Here is a 26,344-nt window from a genome sequence, read left to right as displayed (position 1 = left end):
TCATCCTTAGTTGCTTGCCTTAGATCCTTAAATAGTTGCTCACAAATATAGGTGCTGTGAGGAGTTGGATATTTTTTGGGGGGAAAATAAAACTTTTAAAAAGGTCCAGTAAAGAGGCACTGTCTATTGTTTCTGTGGTCGCATGTGTTCACGAAGTGTAAAAGCACAGTTTTACAACAGCTCCCCAAGCCCTCCCCTACAAAAAAAAAAAAAACATTTTCAAGCTTATAATTTTGTGTTGGGCCTCATCCAGAGCCGTTGTGGGCCCGCAGGTTGGGCAACCCTGGTCTAGATACTTATTTGTATCTTGAAACGGTCTTTCATTTTAATCTTAATAAAAATATTGATACTGAAACATGCAGATTTTGCTTTGAGGAGGAGCATTGTGAAAAAAAACAACAACTTAAAAACGCTTTAGAGCTTGATACAGGGGTCAACACTAAAAACAAGTTTGAAATCACAAGTTTAAAAACAGATGCCCAGTAGAGTCTGTAAACTACAAAAAGCTGAGCTGCTAAAACACCAAGGATTATCAACAGCGAGAAAAAATATATATTCAGCAGCTACACACAGTATTTTATTTAGTAAATAAGTAGATCATACTGACCACTAAAATACTGTATGCAGATACTTTTTTCACGAATGGCTTTAAAGTATATGTGAACCCACCTTGTAAAACAACTCATTCCATTTAAAATGAAAATGCAAGGCAAAACATTTCTGTATATTTGTATGTAAAAACATAAATACATGTTTTCTTTTTTAATAAATGATCACTTGACCGCTGTTCTCTGCTGCATAAGTGCTTAGAGAGCTGGGGAATGCGTGTCAGCAGGAAATGGAGAAACTACAGCACACTGATCCTACGTAGCATGGTCAGTTTGAAAAAGGAAAGCCGGGGGACTGGAAGTATCACCAGGTATTTCACACAAAGGAAGAAACACAAACAGAACAGGATACCATGTCAACACAGACATATACCAGGAATATTAAATGTTGGGGTAACAAATCATTCACACAGACCGCAGCCCCTGCCACGACTCTGAAAACCATCCTCGTAGAGTGCTTTTTAGAGGGCCGTAGAACAGCAGACTTCCATGAAATCAGGAAGTGATTTTGTATGTAAATACTGTTCCACAACTGCTAGCCAAGCGTTTGACTCATGTTTGCGTCCCCTCGCGTTTGGCAGCGGTACTGCTGGCCGAACTTGACAGAAGGTGCAATCCTAAACAGCTTCTTGGCGGGTGTTTAGTAAAGAGGACTTCTAATTTACTGTGATGAAGAGGCCAACTTCTGCTTGGATTACCTACGAAATTTGAGCAGAAGTGGAAGCGGAAACCTGCCAAAACTAGCCTAATTTACTGTGATGAAGAGGCCAACTTCTGCTTGGATTGCCTACGAAATTTGAGCAGAAGTGAAAGCGGAAACCGGACAAAACTAGACAGCCCCATTCCCAAAATATAAATAAATTATAATATAGATATATCTATATCAATATATTTCAAATATGATAGCGGGTGTAGGGAGGAGGAGGAAGAACAGAACTTACTCTTTTGGGTGAAATCCTGCTTCAAGGAAATGTACAGTTTGAAAAGAAAAAGACAGGATTTACTTCTCTACCTACACCAAAAAATATAAATGTAGCATAATGCCTAAGGTGGTTGCTAACTGACATTTAGGACCTGTGTGAACATGCTACTGTTCGCTTTAAGTGGATTTTGCATTCCCATATAAAATGTAGCAGGTCGAATGCACCTGTCAAACAATTCTGAATAATCTCAGAAGTATCCCAAATGGATACTATCGATATAAGTCCAAGCCTGTTGACAAGAGCCCTTACACTGCATGATATTTTTATTCCTAGAACCTACATATAATATGCAAGAGTACATGTCTACATTGGGTAAAAAATCATCTGGTTCATTTTCAAATATATATGTTAGCTGTCTGTACTCTAAAGTTGCTATTACCTATGCAACAAATTAACATAGAAAATCTCTAACAAGAGGCACCCATATAAGTATATACAGCAAAATATTGTTGTTTTATATCTGTTGTTAAATGCTTTACCTGGATAACAGTCTGTATCTTTACCCAGACGTCAGCCATGTCATATAGCTTAATGTCTCCATCGTGTTGACTTGTGGGAGAAGCCACAGTCTGCTGCAGATGTCCTAAAACAACTGAGTGTGCAGCGGCCACAGCATTAAACTTGTCAAAAAGCAGCTCCAGAAGTTCCAAGAGAAGCCTAGGGAAGGAGCCATTACAAAAACATTAGAGATAAACGTCTATATCAATCGCTCCTATTCTCCATCTCTTCCTATCTGCAAAAACGAAGGTAGAGGAGGAAGCAATGGAGGTGGAATGCAATTACATAAAGCAAACGCTTAAAATTTGTTTATCAAATTTAAATGACATTTCCATAATATAAACAGAGAAAAGGATCAGAGAACTATAGAAAAGCTATAGAGTTGAGATGTAAAAAAACAAGTCATACTGGCCAATACTGAATTTACAAACCCACTGAATGACAACAGCCTCTAGGCTTTTCATCTTTACTTTGTTAGTTGGAGGGGGTGACATGATTGGAAATGACTGGTACTCCTCAACTCAGTCACCAAGAGCATAAAGTGTTCTTGACCAAAAGCTCCACTTCTATTGTATTTTTAAATCAGATGAATATGTCAAGAATAGTTATTGTACAAACCCCTCTTTCTCTCAGACTTTAACTACCAAAAGCGAAGGCTGAAGCTCTGTTTACATTTCTATCTGCTCCTATTCAATGAAAAAAAAAAAAAAAGGCAGCTTAGCAGTGCTTCATATAACTGCTAAATATAATTATTCTAAGTAACAATGTTCCTCTTTTTTGTCATAAATATCAACTACTACCTCAAGTGACCTAAAGCTTATGTGCAGCCAAAATCAAAAACTGAAAAATCATAACAAGGGACATACCTTACAGTCAGTAGGATGTGTCCCTTGTACTGATTCCTCAGTGTGGTGGGGGTAAATACAACCAAAGGGCTTGTCACAGGCTCCAAGAAACCCTGACTATTCCCCACTTTTCTGTCCAGCTCCGCCATTCACAAAAGCCATGCTATAGCTGTCATGAATGGAACAGGACCCAATTATGGTGGATGGGTAGATGACTGATAGCTCTGAGCCCTTCATTCATAGAAGCTGTAGTACCAATTCTACACAATGGCAGAGCCGAGTGGAAAGAAGATAAGAGCTTGTGACAGTTCTTTAGTTGTATTAATCCCTGCTGCACTGGATTCAATGGGCACATTACATCAATTGTGACGATTTTTAATTTTTTTTTTTATTTTGGCTCCACTGCCAGCTTAGATCCCATCATCTTTGACTACCAATAATCACTGAAAGTGTTTCACATCATTAGAGGCAACAGGCAGAAAGCTCAACAGGTAAGTCCTAATTACAAAAGTAAAATACATAGAGGCAGCTATCTGTCAGTGTTGGTGGGTTTCTCGGGATATACTTCATAGATGCGAAAAAGATGAGAGCATCACAGATCTAATGCAAGTTCAATAAATATTTATTGCAAATTTAATTGTGAAAAATATTTTTCTTGGATTATATTACAGGACACAGGATATTATTTTGAAACACTGGGTTTGTACTGCCATGTTCAGGAGAATTGGACACAGACAAATCTAAGCTGTAAGGACAGTCTGGTATAATCTCTCCAGCTCCCAGCGTGCTTCAGTTTAAAAGCAAGCAATGATAGGAGTAGGTCATAAACAGAGAATGGAGGGACATGTGTTCCCTGTATGCCAAGAAAAAGATTTTACATGCAAGAAAAAAATTGTATATTTTTAATTTTAACATTATGGAAAATAGGAGCAGTCAACCCAGCCCATAAGGAAAAAATATATGAACAAAACAGGATAACAAGGGAAGCTCAAGGTAGCTTATAGCACCATCTGAAGAACCTTATGAATGAAGTTGGCATCAGCCGAGGCCTGAACATCCACCTAACCTGCACAGTATTGTTTTTTTTCCCCCCAATTTTTTTTCTAGATTATATTGGTTTAAACACTCTCTACACATAGGGAATGTGTCATGTCGATCTAGCCTGCCTTTGGGCTCTCTTTTTGGTTGGGGCAGGGTACCCCACCTCGGTCCCGGGACAGACAATAGTCTGCGGGCCTCTCCTTCTTGACATCAGCTGGGCACAGTTCACAGCCGACTTGTGAGTACAGATCCTTTGCTCCCTAACATTTTTTTCTCCCTTTTTAAAGAGTAACATTAATTAACCTAAATCTTTTATACAGTATTTATAGCTTTATCTTTGCACCCAACTCCTGACGAATGGTAAAGAACCATGAAACGCATAAAGTTGTTTTAGTGTGCCCTGACAAGGTCAGTATACAATTAATCAAATTTTATTGGCCCGCATATATAAAACGTATTTAGCTAGATTTTATCCAGTCCAATGTTATGTATTCTTGTGTGTGTACAGCAGCTCTTTTGCATATAGTTTATCACCAGCTATAAACACATTATGCATCTCCTGAATATAACATTTTCAAATGTACCTGTATTTGATTAATAAAATATATATTTATACAATATCTGCCTGAAGTGACTTCCCTCATTTAAAGTCTATTTTTTTCCTCTGTTTTTATTGGGGATGTGCGAGTACTCAACCTTAATATCCACAGAGGCTTAAAAATCTCCGGGGTGGAAGGAAGCGATGGCTGATCGGGTAGATTCTTTACAAAACATTTGAACCAGACAAGGTTGATAATCTGTATAGCCAGTATAGGACAGATGACTCAATTAGCTGCGAGGACAGTAAACACATTGGAATTAAAACCTTGGAACCCACTTCCCCTAAAAACTATGGTTATGACTTTTTGGAAGAGGAACTGCTCCAGAGAAGTGTGGAGGTATGGCAATCTTTGTGGAAACGTTGGAAAGTTTGACACATAGTGGGTTGAAGACAAGGGCTTAAATTCTACTTTGGAGCACCCCAAGACAACCATTTAGACCCAAGAGCCTTTAATCTTCCGGGACCAGAGAGCCTTGAAGGTCAAAGGAAATCTTCCCACTTTCACACATGGGGACTTCCTCTCACTGTGAGGATTCTCTTCCAGACTTAGTGGATTTGGGGGACCAGGGCTCATAGTGGAAATGGGTTCCAGGCTTGGCCCAGGAAGCCTGAGATAAATAAAAGAGGCTACGTTTGGTACAGGAACAGAGGCTTTAGCCCTTGGTGTTGTTGTCTTCTGAGGCAAATGAGTATGCTTTGTCAGATTGTATCCACCAGCCCACCAACACAATAGCACAGGGCCATAGGTAGCAGGTTCAAATGTTGAAAGACAAAATGATCTGTCAGTATAGAACCAAACTCTTGCAATCTGGTTAAGTTCATATCTTAAGATCCTTAAGATATGAACTTAACCAGATTGCAAGAGTTTGGCAGATGGACATGGTCACAACAGCAAGTTGCATGGCAGGGTATGTAATGGAGAACAGAGAGCCCACAATCACACAGATAAAAGCTTGGGGAACAAAACATGACATGGGATTCAAAAACAACAATCCTCTCCCACCACTCAAATATGACTGAATGTATTATAGTCAGTGCTCCGCTGTTAAACTGCTAGAAGAGCAAAGGATTTAAAAGGGCAAGAGCCCTTATTGCACCTGTCTTCAATTTCTGAGGGTCCAACAGGTAGATAGGCAGGATGTTAGGGAGAAGCCCTACGCAGCAATCTTTACTTATCCAGCGGGCATACCCCCAATGGGGTCTTCAGGGATTGGGTTCCACCCAACAGGTGGACCTCAGCCCTAGACCTGTTAATAACACTGTGGCTAGCTCAACACATTGCACCAGATGCCTAGGTAAGTATCAAGTGCATGATCCAGTTTCCAGAGGGCCACATTACAGGCTGGTTCTGAATTTTCTTCCTGCCAGAGTTTGGGTACAGTACCCAGTGTAATACAGAGATGTAACGGATCTAGGTACTGCAGACATTAGACCCAGTGGCTCTAGAAGAATCTAGATAGAAAAAAAAAAATTGGCCTTTCTCAAAGCAGAGACCAGATGTCTTTTCTCCTAAGGACATCAACAAAGAAATTGAGGCATGCTGGGATCGAAAGGGATTTTAGGTTGTAGTTACAGTTTGCTTTGCCAGTATCCAATTCTCCTGAACATAGCAGCATAACCCGGTGCTTCAAAAAACGATTTTGTGCCCCGTAAAATATGCATACTAGGAAAATACAGATCTATAAAGATGCTACATGGTCAGGCTTGTGTTCTTGGAAATGTTGTGTACTTTACTGGTATCTTTTATTCATTTCTTTGTGCCCAATTGCTTTCTATTCGGGCAAAAAGATTTCAAAACTGTTATTAAAGCATCACTAGCATAAAAACGCCAGATGTGCATAAAGTTCATGTGCACAGGTCATAAACTTGAAGCTATACACCTGCATGTTTTCATACCTTGGTTGATTTTCTTGAGTCACATTTTCTCCTCTTTGATAGCCATTATCTGCCACTTGCGTAGTAGAGCGTTTTACTATCTGTTTTAGTTCTTGCTCCAGGCGTTCTTTTATGGCTTTCACGGTCTCTGGTATCTTTTTCAGCTTCGCCAGACCTTTGATGAGAATTCCCATAAACACAATGCTGTTCTCCTCAGGGTCAGAATCGGGATCTTCTTTAATCTCTTGAAGACTCAGCTCCTTCACTAGGAAAAAATGAGTCAACCAACCAGTTGCAACACGTTAAATTGTCTCCACATATCACTGACATTTTGACAACTAGTGGGATTCAAAGCACCTTTTCTAGCTGTGCAGGCCTTGTACCATCATTATGCTATAGCAAGATTCGCTAACCAGTGCACCTAGGTATGACCAGCTCATCAGCTGTGTGTTATCACTTGGCAGATTCACTATCTAACAGTAGACATTTCCTTTCTGAAAACAAGAAGCCTTGCCTACCTATTCAAAAATAGGTTTTGCTAAAATAATTTTGTATGGAGAGATTAGGAAAATTAACTAACTTCTGCCTGACTGATAAAAACAACATCAATAATTATTTTTCTCAAAGCCAATTAATTACCCAGTTATTAAATTGTTTATAAAAGGCACATCCCCCCTCTCAAATTATAAACATGGTATACTTACCTGCACTGTGCAATGGTATTAAACAGAGATACCCCTTACCTACTCTTCTGGGGTCCACTGCCGGTGCTCTCTGCTCATCCTCTACTGCAAGTGTCCCCACAGCAAGCCGGCTGCTATAGGGGCACTTATGCAAGTGCTCCCAAGCCGTACTGTATGCATCCAAATACACACACAGAGCGGATTGGCCCAGTTTTCTGCTCCCTCCTCACAGGATTTGATTGACAGCAGCAGAAGTCAATGGCTGCTGCCTCTGTGTCTTTTAAAAGCAGAGAGGGAGGAGTGCTACTGCAGACGGTTAAAACACTGGACCGTGAAAAGACTCCGGTAAGGATCTACGGTGTGGGGGAGGTGATACAGATAATGGGACATCTTTTTTTTTACCCAACGTAAGGAATTCAATAAAGTAAAAAAAAAAAAATTAACTGTAGAACCACTTTAAACAAATAAAGCGTTTGTTAACCCCAAAAAATGTATCCTGCTCCTTTAAAGCATTTTATACAGCACAGTGCTTGTGCTGTGTAATTTGGACCCCTGTAAACACCTAAAAAAAAACTGGCTGATCCGGCCAGTTTCTCTCCTCCCCTCTGCAAACAGACCATGATAATCATGGCTGCTGAGCCCCTAACATTGTGGTCTGTTTGCTTACCTCCGTCATCCGCAGCCTGCTCTCCTGTGTCTGTCTCCTGTGTCCTTCTCCCCCTCCCCTCTCTGCATTCAGTGCGGCCACATCCCCCTCCTTCTGCAGGAATATACTTTACATTTTAATACCATCTGTTTTGTTTCCAAATACTGTGCCCCTCTGTCTTTGTTTTAATAAAAAAAAATCCTCCTTTACTGTATCTCACGGCGGCTCCCTTCGGTCACATGACCGGCTGTGTCTCCTTTCTCACCTCATCACGCTGACGTCAGTGTGGAAACATTGGCCCTGCCCCCTGCTTCTGCAAAACGGGCAGAGAGAAGACACAGCCGATAACGCAAGAGTCGGGAGCTGCCGTGAAATACGATAAAGGAGGATTTTTTTTTTTTTTTAAATAAAACAGAGACCTTGGGGCACAGTATTAGAAAACAAAACTGATAGTATTAAAATGTGAAAGTAGGTTAAAGGGGTTGTAAAGGTTTGTTTTGTATTTTCTAAATACCGTATTTTCCGGCGTATAAGACGACTTTTTGGATGCAAAAAAATGCATCCAAAGTCGGGGGTCGTCTTATACGCCGGGTACGGTCTCCGTGCAGCTGCGATCGTCATCATTTCAAAGCTGCGCGCCGTCTTCTCAGCGCGTCCTCGCTGCCCTGTGATAGGCGGAACAGAAATCTTCCCAGCAGCGCCTCTGTATCTGTTTTCCGCCTATCACGGATGCCTTCTCATCCTCGGACGAGATGAGAAGGCATCCGTGATTGGCGGAACATAGAACAGAGGCGCTACTGGGAAAATTTGTGTTCTGCCAATCACAGGACGCGCTGAGAAGACGGCGCGCGGCTTTGAAATCATGGACGCTCGCAGCAGACAGAGTCCCCGGCCTGCAAAACGTGAGTGATGGCACAGTGGGGGGGAAAGTGGGGGCATGTAATGTGATGGCACTGTGGGGGCATGCAATGTGATGGCACTGTGGGGGCATGCAATGTGATGGCACTGTGGGGGCATGCAATGTGATGGCACTGTGGGGGCATGCAATGTGATGGCACAGTGGGGGCATGCAATGTGATGGCACAGTGGGGGCATGCAATGTGATGGCACAGTGGGGGCATGCAATGGCACAGTGGGGGCATGCAATGGCACAGTGGGGGCATGCAATGGCACAGTGGGGGCATGCAATGGCACAGTGGGGGCATGCAATGGCACAGTGGGGGCATGCAATGGCACAGTGGGGGCATGTAATGGCACAGTGGGGGCATGTAATGGCACAGTGGGGGCATGTAATGGCACAGTGGGGCTTGGAAAAAAAGGGGGTAGTCTTATACAGTGAGTATATCCCAAAACCAACATTTTTCCTGGAAAATTAGGGGGTCGTCTTATACGCCGAGTCGTCTTAAACGCCGGAAAATACTGTAGGTTCCTTTAAGCTAGTGCATTGTTGGTTCACTTCCCTTCTAAATGTTTTTTTCTTGATTTTCTTTGTCTGAATTTCTCACTTCCTGTTCCTCCTCAGTAAGCTGTTCTGGCTGACCAACCCCCAGCCAGAACGGCTCGGATGATGGGGGCAAGCTTACCGAGGAGAAACAGGAAGTGAGAAATTCAGACAAAGAAAAAAAAATCATTTAGAAGGGAAATCAAAGGGAAAAAAAGGATGAACCAACAATGCACTAGCTTAAAGGAACCTATTTAGAAAAAAAGAAAAACTAACCTTTACAACCCCTTTAACAACCACTTTAACTAAAAGAGTACACAGAGTAATATACAACATTTATGAAATACACTCACCAGAAACTCAATTAAAATAAAGTGGCCAAAAGTAGACAATGTATTCTCTATAAAAACTTAAAGGAAGGAGCTATAGACATAGTAAAATATAATTTTGTGCTCTGAAGGAATAATTGCCTTGGGAAGATGCTTGAGAGAAACTTGACAAATAGAATGACATTGTGCAGGTCTCAATTTCCAGTTATAAAAATTCCTTTTGTAATTGGGTTTCTTGTTAGTATTTGAACAAAAGTAAATTATCTATCAAAATACTAATAAAGCGGTATTAAACCCAAAAGCAAATATTTAATATATTGCAGTGTACCAATTCTTAGCTGTGACAGCTGCATTGGTTTTCTATTTTTAGGTTTTCTTTCCTTTACTATTACCTCTGGCCAATAAGTCGGTTTTCCAACAGAACAGGCTCTCCTGCAAATGTATTAGTTAAGAGTGTTGAGACAAACCATTTAACACTAACAGGGGTGCTTAAAATGATCAGATATATCTAATTAATGTAAAACCTTTATCAGAAAAAAAAAAAAGTTTGCCTTAACTGCTTGTGTAACAACTGTGTGAGCTGAAGTTTAACTTCAAATTCTTAGTGTATTTAAATCTGCTAGTATTAACAGTGCTGCTGTGCCCCTTCATCCAGAGTGAGGGGCACGCTAATATACTGTAAGTGTTACTGCCCAGATCACCAAGGCTACTTTCACACTGAGGTGCTTTGCTAAAAATAGCACCTGCAAAACACCCTGAAAGAGCCGCTCCTTTCACTCCAATGTGAAAGCCTGAGGGTTTTCACACTGGAGCGGTGCGCTGGCAGGATGCTCAAAAAAGTCCTGCCAGCCACATCTTTAAGGGGCTGCTGCTAAAGAGCCCCTGCCCATTGAAAGCTGTCTTTTTTTGGAAGACTTACCCACTTCCGAGTAAGTCTGCCGATTGGCGAGCGACAACATTTCAAGCCCCTCCTCCCTGCCCCCCCCTGCCCCACTGCCTTCTGGGACACACACAGGTCCCAGAAGAAGGTGGGATAATTCAGAAAGTGCAATGTAACTTGCGCGTGCCCATTAGGAAACTGGTTGATATTGGATGAAGAGAGAAATTATTTGTTATGCTCTTCCTAAAGGGGACTAATCACTTCTAATTAATTCACTGTGGAATATTCTGAGATTATTTCTTTATCTTTACTATTAAAAAAGTTTTGGGCACTTTTAAGTTAATGTTTTTTTATAAAGCAATCATTTCTCTAAAAAAAAAAAAAAAAAAAATGATTGGCATATTATACCAACTATACTCAATGACTCTGTAACGAACATGGACACTGAATGATTGTAACCAAGATTTGCTGGCCATTATGGATGACCCTATTTTCTGACAAATGAGTAGCATCATGCTGCTCATTGTTGCCAACTTAAAGTGGATGTAAACCCGATTTTTTTTTTCTTCTTCTTCTTCTTCTTTTTGCTGTCACAATGTAGAGTAAAAGATTACCTATCATCTGTGCCCAGTCTTGCCACAGAGTTAATCCAGCTCTGAGCAATCCTCTTGTTTTTTCAGTGAAATAAATGGACAAACAGGAGAAAACCTTTGTCCGTTCTTCCCCCTTGCTGTGAATGACAGGTTATTTACATATCTCATGCACTAGCCTGAGACAGGCATTATGTTTTATTTCCCACCCCCACTCCTTTTCTGAAGTCATGTGGTTACTCTTCTTGATTTTGACTGGATATTAGTGATCATAGCAGAATTTAGTGTAAGAAATACATAGGACAAAATGCATGTTGACAAGGGGAGTGTAATGGTGGGTGGGGAGTCTCCTGACATCACGACTCCACCCACCGAGCTCCAGACAACAGATCCACCCACGGAATCTGCAGTTTTTCAGTTCTTATAACAGACAGAGGGGAGACATTTGACAGGTAAGGATACATGCAGGAGGCATCTATATTTTTATAGATCTGCACTATGGCAGTAGTTTAGAAAGGATGAGAGTGGGTTTACATCCACTTTAATGTTATATGTCTTATGAAAAAATCTCAATAAAGACATTTAAAAAAATAAAAATAAATACATACCAGATGAGCAGCCAGGAGTGCCAAACTGAGAGCTATCAAGAAACCTGGGTGGTGTTGACAAGTTTGTGACATCAAGAAGAGGAGCTGCAGAATCTTTTGCAGTAGAGCTGCAAAAAACAAAAAACAGGGCATGCGATAGTTACAAATTGTGTTTTTTCTATATTGCTTGAAAACAGAAAAGTAAGCTTTGGAATGCATACAAGAAAAACAATCTACCTGCTTCAGACATGAGATTTTCCAGGTATTTAAATGGCTCAGCAGCTCACACATTTTTTCTTTCTCTTTTTATAATTCTGGTGATCTAGAAAACTCTTTACCACTCATTTCCTATCCAATAAACATGTCAGGTGCTGTCTAGGATCTTGCTGCAGGCGATTACATAGATAACTTTAATCAATGTAATATCCCTGATAAATTGCACAATCTTTCTCTTATACTAGCATCCAAAGCTTTGTCTCATCATTTCATCCAGTCAGGTGACGACACGGCAGCAGCTCTGCATAATACCCAATCGCCAGTCTGATAACAGCACAGGGTCACATGCTGCGAGTACAGGTTAGCCTCAAGCTTAACACTTGTCTTTAGACCATGCCTAGCCCTGCCCAATTCCAACCAGCACTGCATTATCCTGCCCAGATCCACCAACTACTCCAAGCACCAAAATGAATGCAGAGATATGGAATTAGGGCAGTAACATGCAGGTCTTCTAGAATCTAGATACCACAAGGAAGCACTAGTTAACATGGCACAAAATTGGGCGTCAGAAGTCTGCATCTGAACTTTGAGATTCGATTTTTCCGTAATTATAAAAAGGTAAGCATGATTTGGGGGCATCAGCTCTATGAATGATGTTGAGAGGTGTTACAAAGTTTATATAAAAGGAACACAACAAGCCTTTAGTTGTACTTTAACCACTTAAGCCCCGGACCATTTTGCTGGCCACCAGGCCACTTTTTGCAATTCTGCACTGCGTCGCTTTAACTGACAATTGTGCGGTCGTGGCTCACAAAACAAACTTTACTTGTTTGTTATAATAAATATCCCCCAAAAATATATAAAAAAAACAAAACAAAAAAAAAACATTTTTTTCCCTCAGTTTAGGCCGATATGTATTCTTCTACATATTTTTGGTGAAAAATAAATAAATAAAATCGCAATAAGCGTGATTGATTGGTTTGCGCAAAAGTTATAGCGTCTACAAAATAGGGGATAGTTTTATGCCATTTTTATTAATAATTTTATTTATTTTTTTACTAGTAATGGCAGCGATCAGTGATTTTTATCATGACAATGGCAGTGAAGAGGTTAACCTGTAGGGGGCGCTGAAGGGGTTAAGTGTGACCTAGGGAGTGCTTCCGTTAGGGGGCATGGCTTGCGTGACACATCGCTGTTCCCGATGACAGGGAACAGATGATCAGTAACATGTCAGGGGAAGGATGGGGAGATGTTGTGTTTACACTGACATCTCCCCGTTCTTCAGCTCTGTGACCCGATCGCGGGACACCGGCGGACATCGAATCCGCAAGACAGGGTCGCGAGCGCACCGCTGTTGGTGCGCACCCGTGGCTCGCAAATTAAAGACGACGTGTGTGTATATATACGCCCATTTGCGCAGCCGTGCCATTCTGTTGACGTATATGCTCGTGCAGAGGTCAGGAAGCGGTTAAGATAAGGTTAGCACACCTGCAATTCGCAAGTTATTTATATAGCAGTTAACTGATTTCACATTACCCAGGATTTCTCTTTATATGAACTTACATATTCATATCCTGTATATTTTAAGTACTGCTACACCCCCAGCTGTAAGATTTAATGTAAAAAGTATTGGTACAACCCCAACTCCAAAAAAGTAATGACAGTGCAAAATCGACATAAAATAGAATGCAATGATTTGAAAATCTCATAAACCCATACTTTATTAATAATAGACATTAAAAAAACATCTTAAATGTTTAAAGGGTCACTAAAGGAAAACAATTTTTTTGCTGAAATTACGGTTTACAGGGTATAGAGACATAATAGTTAACTGATTCCTTTTAAAAATGATTAAAAAGAGATAAAAAACAATCATATAATGTGCCTTCAGTTTAGTTTCGTTTTTGATGTTGTTTGCTGTTTCTCTGATGTACAGAGAGCCACCAGAGGGCAGTCAGCCAATAGAGAGCAGTGATACTTTGTCTAAAACTCCTCAGCACCAATCCAGTTTCGTTTTACACACAGTAATCACACCTCCTTGATTAGTGACCACCGTGGGAAATCTCCCAGTACTGTGGTTATCAGGAAACAGACAACCAGGAAGTGTCCAGAACAGAGAGGATTTACAGCAACATCAAAGCAAAAACGAACAATGAGGACATGAAACCAGGACTGCAGTAAGTTAAGGAAGCTATTTAGCTTAAAAAAAAATTCCTTTAGTGACCCTTTAAGCTGAGAAAATTTACCATTTTAAGAAGAAGAAAAAAAGAAAAAAAAAAAAAAAAAAAAGATATATTTTGAAATTTATGCCAGCAACCCATCTCAAAAAAGTCTGGACAAATATTTGGGAGGAGTGTGTCTGCCCCGCATGTGTCATGATCACAAAGCGGTTCATATAGCTCAAGTATTAGACATCATTCTTTGAGAAAATTATGGGCACAAAATTGAAGAATTACTGTCTCCTTACCCTCGTGTCCCTAACATGGATCTGGCCACTTTTACGTCCTCCGGCAAACTTTATATCTTTTTGTGTTTTAGCAACTCATAAAATATGGTACCGCCTACTTAACATTCCTTGATTGTGTTCTTACATAAATCCACTAATGCCACTCACAGACAATCCCCCCTATGGTTGCGATCAAAGCCACACCCTAAGCTACTTCTAAAATGCATTTCTTAACCCCTTCCCGACCGCCGCATGTACATATACGTCGGCAGAATGGCACGTACAGGCACATTAGCGTACCTGTACGTCACTGCCTAGACGTGGGTGGGGGGTCCGATCGGGACCCCCCCCCCCGCGCGACTTGCGGCGGTCGGGTCCCCTCGGGGAGCGATCCGGGACGACGGCGCGGCTATTTGTTTATAGCCGCTCCGTCGCGATCGCTCCCCGGAGCTGAAGAACGGGGAGAGCCGTGTGTAAACACGGCTTCCCCGTGCTTCACTGTAGCGGCGCATCGATCGGGTGATTCCCTTTATAGGGAAGACCCGATCGATGATGTCATTCCTACAGCCACACCCCCCTACACTAGTAAACACACACTAGGTGATCCCTAAATGTTACAGCGCCCCCTGTGTTTAACTCCCAAACTGCAACTGTCATTTTCACAATAAAGAATGCAATTTAAATGCATTTTTTGCTGTGAAAATGACAATGGTCCCAAAAATGTGTCAAAATTGTCCGAAGTGTCCGCCATAATGTCACAGTCACGAAAAAAATCGCTGATCGCCGCCATTAGTAGTAAAAAAAATAAAAAAAAATAAAATGCAAAAAACTATCGCCTATTTTGTAAACGCTATAAATTTTGCGCAAACCAACCGATAAACGATTATTGCGATTTTTTTTACCAAAAATAGGTAGAAGAATACGTATCGGCCTAAACTGAGGGAAAAAAAAATGTATATATGTTTTTGGGGGATATTTATTACAGCAAAAAGTAAAAAATATTGCATTTTTTTCAAAATTGTCGCTCTATTTTTGTTTATAGCGCAAAAAAAAAAAAACGCAGAGGTGATCAAATACCACCAAAATAAAGCTCTATTTGTGGGGAAAAAAGGACGCCAATTTTGTTTGGGAGCCACGTCGTACGACCGCGCAATTGTCTGTTAAAGCGACGCAGTCCCGAACTGTAAAAACCCCTTGGGTCTTTAGGCAGCAATATGGTCCGGGGCTTAAGTGGTTAATGACTGATGTTACAGATTCAACCAGCCTGAAACTTTTTCCCTGTCACTCAAGTATGTGGCTATTGTATTTCCAACTTTGTAACTTCTATGTTTCATCCCCTTACCATTTTTGAATCTCTATGTACACAACCTGACTCCCCCTACACATACTGTTTCCCATCGCCATAATTTTCTCCTAACCAAGGCCTTTTCTGACAAACCTTCTTATTTTATGGAATGGAAAAGGGCGCAAGGAGTAATTTTTGCGGAGGGAGAAGTTTGTAAATCCTGTATATGGACCCATAAATCTTCTGTTGCAAGTAAAATACAGCAATAGAATTACAGTCATTACGAGATGGTATCGCCGTCCTTGGAAACTACACAAAATATTTCCAAATACATTGGACCAATGTTGGAGGTCTACCTCATGTAGGCACCAGGCAACATATATGGTGGAGTTGCCCTGCTTTGCACCCATTTTGGCACAGTGTTTTTAAAATATATAGTGCTTTGCCTTAAACTCCCTAAATAGCACTATTATCTACTATATGTTCCCAGAACCCGTCTCAAAAGTTATAGCAGTAGTAAAGCCGGAGCTGGGGTTTACTAGCTCATTATGAAATACTTACATTGGAACGAGGTTAGGGGAATTTACCTGGTCCACGCCGAGGGAGATGTCATCTTGGCTCGGCGTGTCTTCCGGGTATCGCCGCTCCATCGCTATGATTGGCTGGAGCGGCGATGACGTCACTCTGGCGCATGCACGTTGGAGACTTCTGTCCGGCAAGGTCCGGCAGCTGCTGGGACTTTAGCCGAAGATCCCCGCTGTGCATGCGCTGCTGCAGTCAGCGGCGCATTGTGAGGGCAATATCTCCTAAACCGTACAGGTTTAGGAGATATTCTTTATACTTACAGGTAAGCCTTATTATAGGTTTACCTGTAAGTGAAAGTGGTAGTACAGAGTTTACTACCACTTTACAGGGGGAATTATTTGTTTTATTTTAGTGGCTGCCAGGGCGATAATTCAGAGATATTGGAAATCCCAGCACACTCTCAATAATATAATGGATAACCGAATGAAATAAGCTTATGAGAAAGGAAAAATTATTGGCGCAGCTACACAACCAATATTCTCATTTCCAGGATGTATGGCTCCCCTGGATATCTTTTATAAAAATAAAAAAAACCTGACTTTGCAACCTTACTATCCTAGAATTTCCCCACCTGGCCATAAAAAAACACCCATATTTCTGTATAGATTACCGGATATCTTTTCGACAGGTCCTTGACGTTTATTCCCTTTTTCTTTTCTTTGTCTTTCTCTACATTTAATCATGGTCTTTAATGCCCAATTCTTGATGAGCACTTGCAATTTTATTTTAATATTTTTCATTGCAATCTTTGCCAATATCCATAAATATATTTAAAACAAAAAAAAATTGCAAAGTAGGTGGTACCAACAAAGTTATTTTGCAAAAACTAGGTATAAAAAGAGCATCTTAGAGAGTCAGAGTGTCTCAGAATAAAGATGGGCAGAGGTTCACCTATTGGGGAAAAGCTAAAAATTCTCAAACTATTTCAGAATAATGTTCTTCAGCTTAAAATAGCAAATACATACTTTATATCATTAAAAGAGTTTGGAGGAATCGCAGCGTGCAAGGCTGAAACCTAATAGTGGATGCCCATAATCGTTGTGCACTTAAAAATAAGCAAGACCCTGTGATGGACATAACTGGATGGGGTCAGGAATACTTTAAAAAATCACTGTCTCAACAGAGTTTGCTGTGCCATCCAAAAATGCAAGGTAAAGCTCTATCCTACAAAGAAAGAGTCATATCCGAACATGATCCAGAAACGCCTCCGTCTTCTCTGGGCTAAAACTCATTTAAAATAGTCTGTTACAAAGTGGAAAACTGCTGTGGTTAGAGTAATCAAATTTGATACTTTTTTTTGCCAAACATGGGCGCAACATCCTCCAGACTACAGAGGAGAGAGACCTTCTGGCTTGTTATCTGCGTTCAGATCAAAATCCTACATCTCTGATAGTATGGGGGTGCATTAGTGCGCATGGAATGGGCAGCTTGCACATCTGGAAAAGGCACCATCAACGCTGAAATATACATCCAAGTTTTAGAGCAGCATATTGCTCCCATCCATTGTCTTTTTCAGGGAAGGCCATGCATATTTCAGCAGGACAATGCAAAACCACATACTGCATCGTTGACAACAGCCTGGCTTTGTAGTAGAAGAGTCCAGTTGCTTATCTGGCCTGCCTGCAGTTCAGACCTTTCACCAACTGAAAATATTTAGTGCATCTTGAAATGAAATATCTCCAAAAACTAAAGCAACTGGTCTCAGTTCCCAGACATTTAGAGAGCGTTAAAAGAAAAGGGGAGGCTACACTGTGGTAAACATGGCCATGTCTCAACTTTGAGACGTGTAGCTACCTTTAAATTAAAAAATTAGAAATATGTTGGGGTCCTTCAGAGCATCTACTGCAAAACACTAGGCCCAGGGAAACTCTGGTAAGCTCTCATTAGTGTCTGCCTCAGCATGCGAAGGGCTCCTTTTTACCAGCCATCTAATGTGATCCTTGGCTGCCACCACAGGTTGCATAGCAGAGCCTGCAAAGGAAGCTTCTCATGCCGCGTACACACGGTCGGAATTTTCGACAACAAATGTTCGATGTGAGCTTGTTGCCGGAAAATCCTACCGTGTGTATGCTCCATCGGACATTTTCTGTTGGAATTTCCGACAACAAATGCTTGAGAGCTGGTTCAAAAGTTCTTGTCGGAAATTCCGATCGTCTGTAGGCAATTCCGATACACAAAAATCCTATATGCATGCTCGGGATCAGTTTGACGCATGCTCGGAATCATTGAACTTAATTTTTCTCGGCTCGTCGTAGTGTTGTACGTGACCGCGTTCTTGGCAGAAATTCAGACAACATATGTGTGACCGTGTGCATGCAAGACAAGTTTAAATCAACAATCCATCGGAAAAAAATCCACAGTTTTGTTGTTGGAATGTCCAATCGTGTGTACATGGCCCAACAGTGTTTCCACGCTATCAGCCGGATGTGGGCATGCTCCATTTTTTCAAAAACGTTTTCTTCATTATATGAAGAAAGCCTCTTTTACAAACACCCTGTCTGGGTGATTCAACTCTGCATAAACATCTCTTCCAAGAAAGCATGCAAAGGAAAAGCTTGTGCACTCTAAAGTGGCTGCAAGGACTCCAATGAGGAACACTTAGCTGACGAAAACTCAGCAGGAAGCAACCTAAATTCAGACCGAACCATCTCAGAAAGGGATTGCACCAAGACGCTCTGAGCTTGAAAGACAAGCAGCCCCTGAACCTCTTCAGGATTTCAGACTTTCTGCTACATATCTAAAAAATGTATCCAATCTAACATTTTCTGTCAAGTCATATTATTTTTCTAACACCGAAGTGCTAAAACTTACTGTAACTGCATTAAACCTATTTCTGTTACAAAGAGGTAAACAGAACTTTTATAGTCATGGGACATTACTTATTTTACAGATAAAGCATTATTTATTAGCGTAGTGAAGAGCAATGACAAACACAATACACAGAATTTAGCTCGGTATAGTCGTCCTAAAACATACAGAACACAGGAAGTACACACCACATCCATTAGCTTTGCGATACAGAAAACGCTTAAGAAAAGTCAACATCAGCATTCTCTGTACTTGCCTACTGACTGAAAAATGAAGAAGGAGAATCTATGACTCCAAAATGTGCTGACTTGTGACCTTTTATGATCAAACAGCTCCTGAGGGTAATGCCCTCAAATTAAAGGCAACAGGAAAATAACTGCAACCTTAAAACCTTAATATATTGTACACAGAGAACAAATAAATTAGGAATTCTTAGCTTTGGCCAGCAACCCACTTAAAGCGGTTATAAACCCCCATATACATTTTTTTTTTTTTTTTTTTAACCCTGCGAGGCAAAAGCCATAATGAGCTAGTATGCACCGCATATTAGCTCATTATGAAATACTTACCTCGGAACGAGGTAGGGAACTTACCTAGTCCACGCCGAGCGTGTCTTCCGGGTATCGCCGCTCCAGCGCTGTGATTGGCTGGAGCGACGATGACGTCACTCCCACGCATGTGCGTGGGAGATTTCAATCCGGCATGGGTCGGCGGGCCGGCCCTTCAGCCGAGGATCCCCCCTGCGCATGCGCCGCTGCAATCAGCGGCACATTGCGAGGGGAATATCTCCTAAACCGTACAGGTTTAGGAGATATTCTTTATACCTACAGGTAAGCCTTATTATAGGCTTACCTGTAGGGAAAAGTAAAAAATGTGGGTTTACAACCACTTTAAAGTCCAAAATTACGTTTAAAGTTAACATGATCTTACTAACAAAATTATATCATGCAATCATCTAAGAGCTGAAATATGCCATATATATGTAAGAAGATAATATGAAGTAGTTAAGCAAGGAGTTAAATCAGAGTGACTTGAAAAGTGTGGTAGGAGCGTAATGCAAGCATTTTCCATAGCAACCAATCACATTACCTGCAGCCAGTGCTCTTGTCCACTTCCTACACTATGGCAATTGACAGCCCCTTAGCATCCACAGATCCAATGCCGGGCAATGAGCTCTGCATTGAACTTGATGTCAGAAGGCCTCTAACCGCCAAAGCATAAGGCAGAAGAGGAGAGAAACTGCAGGATTGCAATATGGAAGAAAGCAGGAATGGAGGATCAGGCAAGTTAAACTGTTTTATGTGGTTGGTTGGTTGGGTGCAGAAGGGGGAGTGAGGCAGGGTGTAAGAGATGTGGTCCTAAAAACTTTGTTTGAATAGGATGTACTGTATTCTCTTACGACCAAAATCCTCTAGTAGTTAAGCATATTTTAATTGACTGCAACAAAAAGCAGGAGTACTTTACTCCTTAGAAGAGCAGAAGTTAACAGCAAAAGAAGCATACAGAATATTTCATATTTAGATAACATGTCTAAGTGAGTGTCACAAATGTCACAGTACCTGGTTCTCATATTGTCTTTGTTCCACTGCCGCACACGACTTGTAGATTTAATGTACAAGTGACGATGAAGCTCATCGATCAAAACAAAGTGCAGGTTCATTTTCTTACTGTGAAGCTCCAGACGCAGGTCACTCAACCCCTCCACCTGGCGCAAAGGTCCTTCTAAGGAGTCCACTGCAGACACCTGCAACAGAACAGGCATATGAGAAAATGGTTATCTGGTATTTTTATTTATTTTTCAATCAAGATCGTATTTATTAAAAAAAAAAAAAAAATATTCACACAAATTAAAGACATATACAAATGACAAAAAGGCACAACCTAAATACATAAAAACCTGCACCATCCCATCACAGACCCAAAAAAAAAATGAACTAAAAATTAGTCTTCCAAATTGACTACAAATCTGGTATTATCACATAATAGCGTACATAAAAAAACACCACCTCTTAAATTGGTTTTCTGTGTGAGAAACATCCTATTACAGCCCAGAATAATTATATCAACCTGCCCTGTCTACTTTAGCCTGATAAACCAATCATTTGAAACCAGCAATAGTTAGCAAAAGTCAGGAGCTAGCCAATGAACCGATCCCAACAGCGTTATACAGTCATAAGAAAAATTAAGCACACCCCATTGAAATAGTTTACCTTTTTGACATATTTGAACAGCAAACATTAGATCTTCAAATAGTGCCTACAGATACAGGGGATACACTTATATTAGAGCAAAAGAGGAAAGTTCCTTTCAACATTTATTAACCTCCCTGCCGGTATGATTATATCAGATTCTTGAATCTCAAAGCGGTACATTGTTTTGCATATAAATTTGGCGTTTTATATTGTAGGCCCGTGATTCTTATAAATAACACACTTAAATCTGTCCAAACAAGAGTCTCGTAGACATCCCAGTATGATAAAGTTTGAAAAACGAAATCATAAAATAATAATAAAAAATTATAAAAAAATAATATAATAATTAAAAATTAAGAGAACATAAGATCGCATGCGCCGGCGACGTCACCAGCTGCTGCTCGCTAGACTATCTCCTAAACTGTGTACTTTTAAGAGATTTTTTATTTTACCTACAGGTAAGCTTTAGTACAAGCTTACCTGTAGGTAATGCCAAGTAATGAGAGTTTACTACTACTTTAACCACTTCCCATTCAGCGTCGTTCCCGAACGTCGCTGAACTTTGGTTGGTAATACCAGATGATGCCTGCATTTGCAGACATCACCCTAGTATTGTTTGTTTTTACAGTCGGCTCTCTTGTAATAGCAATCACCAGCCGCTCAATTGCTATGACAAGCAGAGGGAGGGGTCCCCCCCCCTTCCGCGGCTCTCCCACACCACATGTTGTGTTTTTTTTTACGTTTAAATTCAACAAAGTGCATTCCCCAAAAGAACACAATTGAAAAACAGCTGTGCAAAGGTCATGAGACATAAAAAAAATGTAGAGCCCACCAATTTATTTTCTGGGGCCTCTGCTTTAAAAAAATATGATGTTTGGGGGCTCTAAGTAATTTTCTAGCAAAAAATACTGATGTAAACAAAAAGTGCCAGTAAAGGCCTAGACTGGAAGTAAAGTGAAACTTCCACTTTAAGCACTTCTCGCCCCCTTACATGTCACATTTGGCATGCAATTTTTTTTTTTGGTCCCAGAACAGTTTCCCTTTTCAACTGTCCCAGAAGATTGCCTGGCCAACCGCAGAGAGACACACTGGACCGTGGGACAGGTGTCTGTTTATTAAAAGTCAGCAGCTACACTTTTTGTAGCTGCTGACTGTAGGGGCCCCACAAAGGTCTTGATTCCGTAGGTGGGTCTCTCTGCCAGCACTCGGGTGGCAGAGTCATGACATCACATGACTCTCTCGTCCACCTCTACACTCCCCCTAGCCAGGCAGCGTCGCAAAGGCAGAACCTTACACAGGTAGGGCGCGCTCAAGGCCACCATTGATGTATACAGATCATCTACCTCGGCACCAGTGTTCTGTCAGAATCAGAGACCCATCAAAATAGGTAATGGAAGGGACAGTCACAACACCCGCGATGGCCATCTTTCTACACCCCGCACTCATCTGCAGTAAGCCTGCAGTCATGCACGAGCAGAGGAAGAACGCAGATGTCAGTCACAGCAGTGGGGGATGCGACGACACAGATTACTCTGTGTCGTTTTGAGCCTAGCAAAAAAAGGAAAGAGGATTGCTCAGCGCTGGATTAACTCTCTGTGGCAACACTGGGCACACATGACTTGACATCTTTTATTGTACCAGGTAGAAGTCATCATTAAATTTAAAAGTAATAGTAAAGTCCTGCCCCTCACAGGATTTAAATGACAGCAGCAGAAACTTATGGCTTTGGCTGCTGCCTGCGTCTCCTGTGGGACCAAGAAATGGAACAGCGTTTCTGCAGAGGAGACAGTGCTGGAGCAGTGAAAAGAGCTAGGCAAGTACTTGGGGGGGGTAGAGTTGGAACAGTTAGTGGGGTGTTTTTATAACCTTAATGCATAGAATGCATTAAGGTTAACCACTTGTCCCCCGGGCCTATTTTGGCACTTCTCTCCTTCATGTTAGTATCAAAAATTTTGGGCTAGAAAATTAATCAGAACCCCAAAACATTATATATTTTTATTATCAGACACCCTAGGGAATAAAATGGAGGTCATTGCAACTTTTTTTCTGGCACGGTATTTGCGCAATAATTTTTCAAACGCCTTTTTTTAGGGGGGAAAAAACGGTTTCATGAATTAAAAAAACAACAAAACCGTAAGTTAGCCCAAATGTTGTATAATGTGAAAGATGATGTTACGCCGAGTAAATAGATATCCAACATGTCACGCTTTAAAATTACGCACACTCATGGATGGAATGGCGCCAAACTTCGGCACTTAAAAATCTCCATAGGTGACGCTTTAAAAAAATTTACAGGTTACCATTTTCGAGTTACAGAGGAGGTCTAGTGCTAGAATTGTTGCACATGCTCTAACGCACGTGACGATACCTCACATGTGGGATTTGAACGGCGTTTACATATGTGGGCGGGACTTGCATGCGTGTTCGCTTCTGCGCGCGAGATAACGGAGGGGCGTTTTGAAAAAAAAATATTATTTTATTTTTAAATTTTACTTACATTTTTTGGTGGGTTTTTTTTTACACTTTTTTTGTCATTTTATTTTTTTGATCACTTTTATTATTATGTAAACATCCCTTGTCATATGAATCAGTGTGACAGGTCCTCTTTATGGAGAGATGTGGGGTCAATAAGACCCCACATCTCTCCTCCAGGCCTAAAAAAAAAATCACCGATCACATGTCGACAGCCGCGATTGCGGCTTTGTTTACTTGCGGGTACCGGGCGTGACGTCGTAACATTGAGCTCGGGCCTCCGACGGTCATAGAGATGACTGGTGACCATCTGGTCACCAGTCATCTCTATGCTTTCCAGGCAGCGCCGACCGATTCGCTCTCCGGGCCCCCGATGGCACGGGAGAGCCCAGAGAGGCACCGGATGGCGGCGGGAGGGGACATCCCCTCCCACTGCCTATAAGAACGATCAAGCGGCGGAACCGCCAATTTGATCGTTATTATCGTGCACAGAATCGGCGGCTGAAGACGGCGATATCTGAATGATTCCTGGAGCTGCAGGCATCATTCAGATATCACTGCACAAAGTCAAGGACGTCCTCCGGTGGACAAGTGGTTAAAGACCATTAGGCTTTACAACCACTTTAATGTGAATGAAACACCAGGTATAGATGCTTACACCCGTGAGACCTTAGGGAACTTAGCTTAGTTCTATCAATACCACCAAAAGAAAAACTCTGTTAAAAAATGATAACAATTTTATATGGGTACAGTGTTGGATGACCATGCAATTGTCATTTAAAGTGTGAGAGAGCTAAAAGCTGAAAATTGGCCTGGACAGGAAAGGGGTAGTAAGCAAGTGGTTAAAGTAAAACTATAGGCAAAAAATGTTTTATTTTTTTCCCCCATTTTGGATAGAGTAAGGGAGGGTTTATAACCCCTGTCAATTTTATTTTTTCACCATCTGTGTCCCATTGCGGAGATGTTACTTCACTTCCTGCCGCAACGCCAAAACAGGAAGTCAGAGGAAATCCCTCCAAATTAAGGAATTTCTTTGGGGTCCTCCTCATTGGAAGAATTCCCCTCTATTACTCTTTTACTGGGGACAACCCAAAATTTGGGATTTTCTTTTAATTTATTTTCGATGATAATGGTAAACAGGACAAATAGAGAGGGTGAATATCCTTAACGGGGACACAGACAGCACTAAAAAACAGACAGGAGTTCAAATCTATCTCTACTTTAAAAAAGATTTGCATTTAGTTATATTTTAAAGCGGAGTTCCATCCAAATGGGGAAGCCCTGATTGTGTGCACACTCCCCCCCTCCACTCCCACATTTGGCACTTTTTAGGGATAGGATTGCCGCAAAGTGATCTACGTAATTTCCGGTTCCCTGCTTTCTGGAACACAGAAAGGTCCCAGAAGACGAAGAGACCATTCAGAGCATGCACAGTAGGAAACAGGCTGTGAAGCCACAAGACTTCACGTCCTGTTGCCCTTACTACAGATTCCGGCACCAGCACCCAAAGCTGATTGACAAATCTGCTAGGGCTGCCGACATCATGGGATCCCTGGACAGGCAAGTGTCCTTATATTAACAGTCAGCAGCTACAGTATTTGTAGCTTCTGACTTTTTTTTTTTTTACAGACTGGTACTCCACTTAGGCAGCTACATTGCAGAGGATGTTCAATACTTAGAAATGTAAAGTTATGCACTTGGGTGTCAAATAATTTGCAAGCCAATTACACATTAGAAGGTGATCACCTGGAAGAATCCGATTTAAAAAAAGGAGGGGGTGCGTATAGATCATGCAGACAGCAGCAGCATGCAATGCCAAGCCACTGCGAAAACACAGCTGGCAAAAGCTTATAATGTATATAAAGAGCATACATTCAAAAAATAAAACACTAATTCTACTCCTTTACAAAACACTGGTTCAGCCTCATCTTGAAAATGCAGTTGAGTTTTGGTCACTAATCTATAGAAAAGTCTAGACTAGACTTAGAAATAAACTAGACTAGAAATAGAATAAGGATGACAGAGGGCCTTAGCTATGAGAATTGATTACATAGATTACAGTTATGCAGTCTGGAGAATAAGTGCTGTAGAGCAGTGGTTCTCAACCTGGGGGCCGGGACCCCCTCAGGGGTCAAATGATCATTTGCCAGGGGTCACCTTGTCCTGGGCTGTTTCTGAAGCCCACACTGCTCTCCCAGCCTCTTCGCAGCCGCCCATTCAGTTCACGGCATGGCTGGGGGGCAGAGACTAGAGGTCAGCTGACTGGTGAGGATTGTGAGGTGGGAGGGGCTGGAGGAGACCCCATCTCCTGATTTCAACATAGGTGTCACTGCTAAGAGACACCACAAAGTCGGAGACACAGTGAGTAACACTACCTATGATTATAGTTGCCATTAAAAGTCCCTACTACAGTTATCAGATCAGCAGATGACCTTGATCAAGAGCACCTAAGTTGGCCAATCAGAACTCCCCCCAGCATTGCTACTCATCCCTACTCCCCACCAAGGAGTAAGAGAAGGAATGAAAAAAAAAAAAAAAAAAAAAAAGGTTATACATGGAAGGGAGAGTTAAAGGGGGGGGAAGAAAAAAAAAAAAAAAAGAAGGAGAGAAAGAATAAGAAAAAACAAGAAAGACAGCTAGAGAGAGGGACGGGGAAGAAAAAAAACAAGGAATTAGGATAGCAAGAGATAAAAGTGAAAGAAATGAGAACAAAGAGAAAGAGTAGTACATCCT

At 41.3% G+C, this 26,344-nt stretch overlaps 1 protein-coding gene across 1 annotated transcript in view; it reads right to left on the bottom strand.

Moving 5' to 3' along the window:
- EXOC4 (exocyst complex component 4) overlaps nt 1–26,344 on the bottom strand; it is a 534,668-nt gene that overhangs the window by 442,763 nt on the left and 65,561 nt on the right. Inside the window, exons 4-7 of the mRNA XM_040343312.1 lie at nt 20,507–20,691; nt 11,629–11,735; nt 6,473–6,716; nt 2,071–2,248 (exon numbers count right to left, since the gene is read on the bottom strand). Of these exons, the coding sequence (XP_040199246.1) occupies nt 2,071–2,248; nt 6,473–6,716; nt 11,629–11,735; nt 20,507–20,691 (714 nt within the window). The remainder of the gene's footprint in view (nt 1–2,070; nt 2,249–6,472; nt 6,717–11,628; nt 11,736–20,506; nt 20,692–26,344) is intronic.

Source organism: Rana temporaria, chromosome 3 (assembly GCF_905171775.1).
Source record: "Rana temporaria chromosome 3, aRanTem1.1, whole genome shotgun sequence".
NCBI lineage: Eukaryota > Metazoa > Chordata > Amphibia > Anura > Ranidae > Rana > Rana temporaria.
This window is presented reverse-complemented; position numbering and strand designations above follow the sequence as displayed.